Consider the following 4683-nt stretch of genomic DNA (forward strand, 5'->3'; position numbering starts at 1 on the left):
CGTTTCAGCTGCTACGGCTATGGATTGGAGTAGCAATATGGTAAGTCAATGGCAGGTTGCAAGAGCGAAGTTGACGAGCCACAATACGTGAGCAAATCGAATTAGCAGAATCGAGAACCAAAGGTGGACGGCTCCTCCTATCGGCCAAGCTGAATGTTGATGCATCAATCGTGCATGGTGAGAATGCTCGTTTTGGATGATAAGGAGCCTTTATCCATGGAAAGATTATGAGGTTTCGGAGGTACGGTTTCTGTCTTTGAAGCGGAAGCTATAGGTGTAATTGTAAACGAAGCTCTTTCTTGGATTCTTTCACTATAACTCCAACATGTTACTGTTGAGACCGACTCTCTTCTCATGGTAATGGGCTGTTTACTTGCGACTTAATTAGGCTTATTGGTCTATCTGGCTTATTTGCACAGCGCATTTAGGTTGTTTACTTACGACTTATTCGACAGAACATGGTTTAATCGTACAGATATAAATGGTGTGTTGTCCCCGTTCAGCCACAAAAAATGACACCTATACCCCTTATTTAAAGTACCGCCTTCTTCCCATATGAGACACCCCATCTTCGGCCTATTTATGATTTTTTTGCTTTGATGTTCAAATAATTAATATTGGAGGTAAATCGGTCATTTATGTTATTCAGACTATTGATTCAGATAGAAAAAGTAAACAACAACATCCATTTATCCATACAAACAAATTTATCCGGACAAAAAAATTTATCTATACAATACTTCATAAAAAATTTGGTAAAGGGCCGTATCATCATAAACCGTTTTTTTAATTATCGATCCGGGTCAGAAGGTTGAACCGGAAGGGTGGGCCGGGTATTTAAGCCTGGAGTGAAGGGTCGTCTCTTCAAGTCAAAATCATTCGTTTGATCGGTTGCGGGGGTGGGAAGAAGTCGAAGAACCAAACGATCGGTGAAAATGTGGAAGTTAATTTACGCAGGATTCTTGTTAATTGTCTGTATAAGAGCAGAACAACTGAGCTCCAAAGAGTGTGAGGTTCTAGGGTTTACAGGTCTCGCGCTCTGTTCCGATTGCAATGCCCTCGCCGAATATGTCAAAGACCAAGGTTCTGTTATTTCTTGATTCGTGTGATCGATTGTGTGATCATATTTATGTAGATTAGAGATAATTAAATAGATTATTGAACTTCCATGGTGTTTGTTGATATTTTGCATTTCATTGAGTTCATTTGGTGTATGATAGGAGATTTTTGTGATTCTACTTATCTAATTACACTTCTTAGTTTCCAAAAGATAAGCTGCAATCTGGATGAGAATACGTGAAACTGCGGTTGATTGTAGATACTCGATTGTTTTTGAAAAAACATTGCAAACTGTATTGGACTGTATGGTCATATAAATGGAGCTTTGTTCGTGATAACATTTCAGCAAAATCATAGGAGTTTTGCGTTCTTGTAATACAAGGTAGGTTTTGACATCCAGCAAAATGTGAAACCAGACTTGGACAAAGAACAGAAAACCTAAGTCAATACACGATCTTTAACACCGGCTTCATATCCCACACTTGCTTTAGTCTATGCTGGTGGTGACATAAATTCCTGCCTACAACTCATGAACTAAGAATTCTTATCTTCTTGGTCTCCTTTATACATATTTTTTCAAATGATATGATTCACTTTGGACAAGCGTCAATGGGTGTGGTGCCTAACTGGTGGGACGGCTCCCCCTGTTGTGTGTAAATGGGAAACCGATTCTACAAAGGCAAGGAAAGGTTGCACAATGTAATAGGGTTGTCTTCTTTTTCAACAAACGTAGGAAGCTGTAGAGATCTACATGTTAATTTGATTCATCACCCATACTTAAGTAATATGGTTTATTTATCACATATAGGAGGATGATATTTCGACAGTATGTTTTTGATTCCTTTGTTAATTAAGCTAAGCTAAATCAAACCAAAGGAGCCAGTTTATCCACCCGGATTCATACAATTATGAAGTTGAACTACTTAAACATGTTTGGTTGCTTGCAGAACTGCTGTCTGATTGCCGAAAATGCTGTGCTGAGGACTCTGATGACTCCACTAGCAAGGTCTCAATGCTATACTTTCTGTAATAGAATCCAAGCTGTGTTTTATATTTTTCAAGTTCAAGTTGAGGCCAATCTGCTGCTCTTTTTTCGTTTTGTCTAATTCTGGCTCAAAGCATGTGATTATAGTTGTTCATTGTAGTCATCGGTGGGTTCACAACAGGCCCCCAACAAATCTTAGGAGTAGTTTATTTGTATTTTTTATTTTGTTAACCTAAAAACTATTAATAGGCCCGGAACAAATAAAAGTTAAGACTCAATTCTAATTCTTGTCATCTCATTTAGAACTCTTACTTGAAGGAGTCATTACTTGATCAATTAAACTCTAATTCCTCTAACTTTAAGTGTCAACCCGTTAAAATTCATTTTAAATCTCTTGTTTTGTTTGCTATAATACTAATGAATAAATTATTTTTATTCAATTAAAGTGGACTTTTAAGCCGAAAACCGAATAACCCAAAATCGTATTGGTTCGAAAGAGTTATTCGGTTTCAGATTTTTTTTGACATCCTTAAAAGGTGCCCCCAATAATAGAAGTTTCTGGATCCGCCACTGATTGTAGTCATTGTTCTTAACTTCTAGGGTGGTCATGAAGTATTTATCTAACCCTCATGGATTACAGATCGTCTACTCTGGAGCTGTTCTGGAGGTATGCATGAGGAAGCTTGTGTTTTATCCAGAAATAGTTAGTTTCATAGAAGATGAGAAGGACAAGTTTCCTTCTGTTAAAGTGCACTATGCATTTAATGCTCCACCAAAGTTGATCATGTTGGATGATGCTGGACAACATAAAGAAATCATAAGGTGTGTTTGTTGTTTGGTTTCATATGCTTGTCATCGGCCAAAGCATATTCTGCATATGGTCAACAACTTGTCGAGTATAAAGTGGATACTTTCCTGTAGTCGGATAATGATGTTCTGCCCTTTAGAACCTGTTTTCTACATGTCTTCTCATACTTATCATCAATAGATCAGTTAGTCTGATGATACTCAATTACCCATTAGTGATAGACAAAAAAAATAACAGCTGGACTTGTTACAGGTATCAACTATGCTGCTTGATTATTCCATCCACTTCAACTCATTCATTTTTTTGGACTTCTAATCATTATCTTGTTTTTCATTTATTACTTTTTGTGGGGATGGAGGCAGGTGCTATTGTGCATTGCTGCCATGTACCGTTACTTGTTGACTAAATTGGCTTTTCAGGGGTTTGATGTGATCTGAAATCAGTCAAATCACCATGGTTCTAGAAACATAATTAATTTGTGTTTTTCTTGGGGAGGAAGCATGACCTATCACAACTTTCTGAACGAGTAGGAGTGCTTTGGTAACATTTTATGTAATAAAAGTATTTAGTTCCTTAAAAAGCAACTTCATTTTTAACATTTTCATGCCCAAAAGGAGCAAATTGTAAAGAAAGGCTTAGCAGAGTGTCCAAAGGTGCAAAAGATAAAAAACAGTGAAGAGTCTTTTAAGAACACTGTAGAGGTTGTACCTATAACTATGCTACCTTCGTCTTGTTGGTTTGGCAACTTTTTTAGCTTATATATGATGTTTAGTTGATCTCTCAAATGAAAGGTGACAGTGTTTTGCGTATTGCTAGAAAATTTAAGACCTTATGCTCATGTTATCTGATGCAGAATTGACAACTGGAAGCGTGAACACATGCTGGAGTTCTTGAGGGAGAAGCTGAAGCCAATATCAGCAGCTTGATTGGTCAGTTGGAATTGTTCTTGACATTATCTAAGCCTGTCTATGCACTCCCTCATTCTGAACAATGTACTGAGCTATTTTTGCAACTTATAGAACAACTAGTTAGTCTCTTCCATCGTCTGATGCAGTTCTTTACCAGTTCATAGACATGAACGATTTGATGCATGATAGATCATTGCTTTCTACTGAAGATTTTACAGTTGTGAAGTTAGCATGTGTAAAGGGACATGCAGAAAGTAATACAATACAATTAGAACCGGCCAACTATAATTGGATTAGACCAGATTGGAAATTTCAACATCCAAATTGGAGCGATGGTTCTTGGATGGCAATCCATAATCCAATAAAACTGAATGGATCCAATCCAATCCAATGGCCGTCCATTTTTTATGGGTTAATTTTTTTTATGAATTACCCATCCAACTACCAACTAATTAATATACATACATATATATATATAATTACTATAGTTTCTACCTGATATTTGTTGTAGTGTTCTTTTAAGAAATTAGGAAAATATATAAATAATTGGTTGAAAGTGAATTAATTGTTTGGAAATTGGATGAAAATATTGGATATATTCAATCTGATCCAATGGATAATCAATAGTAATATCCTTTGGATTGAACCGATCTGATCCGTTCATCCATTGGATTGGATGGAAAAACCAACTTCCAATAGATGATTGGATCCGATCCGATCCATCTAAATCCATTGGATTTCAACCCGATGAACAGCCTGATGTCACCATGTTTCTTATTGCAAATTTTATGGTTCATCCAATTGTAATACTTAAATGAAGGTCTTTGATCGTCGGTGCTATGGCAAAAAAATCTCCCCCTGGTTATTCCAACTTCCAGTTACTCCTCCTTTCGTCCTTTGAACCTTCAAGTTGTGGAACACAC

The 4683-nt window shown here is 36.8% G+C and overlaps 1 protein-coding gene across 1 annotated transcript; it reads left to right on the top strand.

The window, feature by feature from the left end:
- Positions 1 to 850: 850 nt before the first annotated feature.
- Positions 851 to 4039, top strand: LOC112519323 (selenoprotein F). The gene is made up of 4 exons (XM_025127375.1): positions 851 to 1083; positions 2007 to 2065; positions 2685 to 2866; positions 3706 to 4039. Exons 1-4 carry the CDS (start codon positions 936 to 938, stop codon positions 3776 to 3778), a joined length of 462 nt encoding a protein of 153 aa, XP_024983143.1. The 5' UTR covers positions 851 to 935; the 3' UTR covers positions 3779 to 4039.
- Positions 4040 to 4683: the final 644 nt, after the last annotated feature.

The sequence above is a fragment of the Cynara cardunculus genome (assembly GCF_001531365.2).
Source record: "Cynara cardunculus var. scolymus isolate 2C chromosome LG 10, CcrdV1, whole genome shotgun sequence".
NCBI lineage: Eukaryota > Viridiplantae > Streptophyta > Magnoliopsida > Asterales > Asteraceae > Cynara > Cynara cardunculus.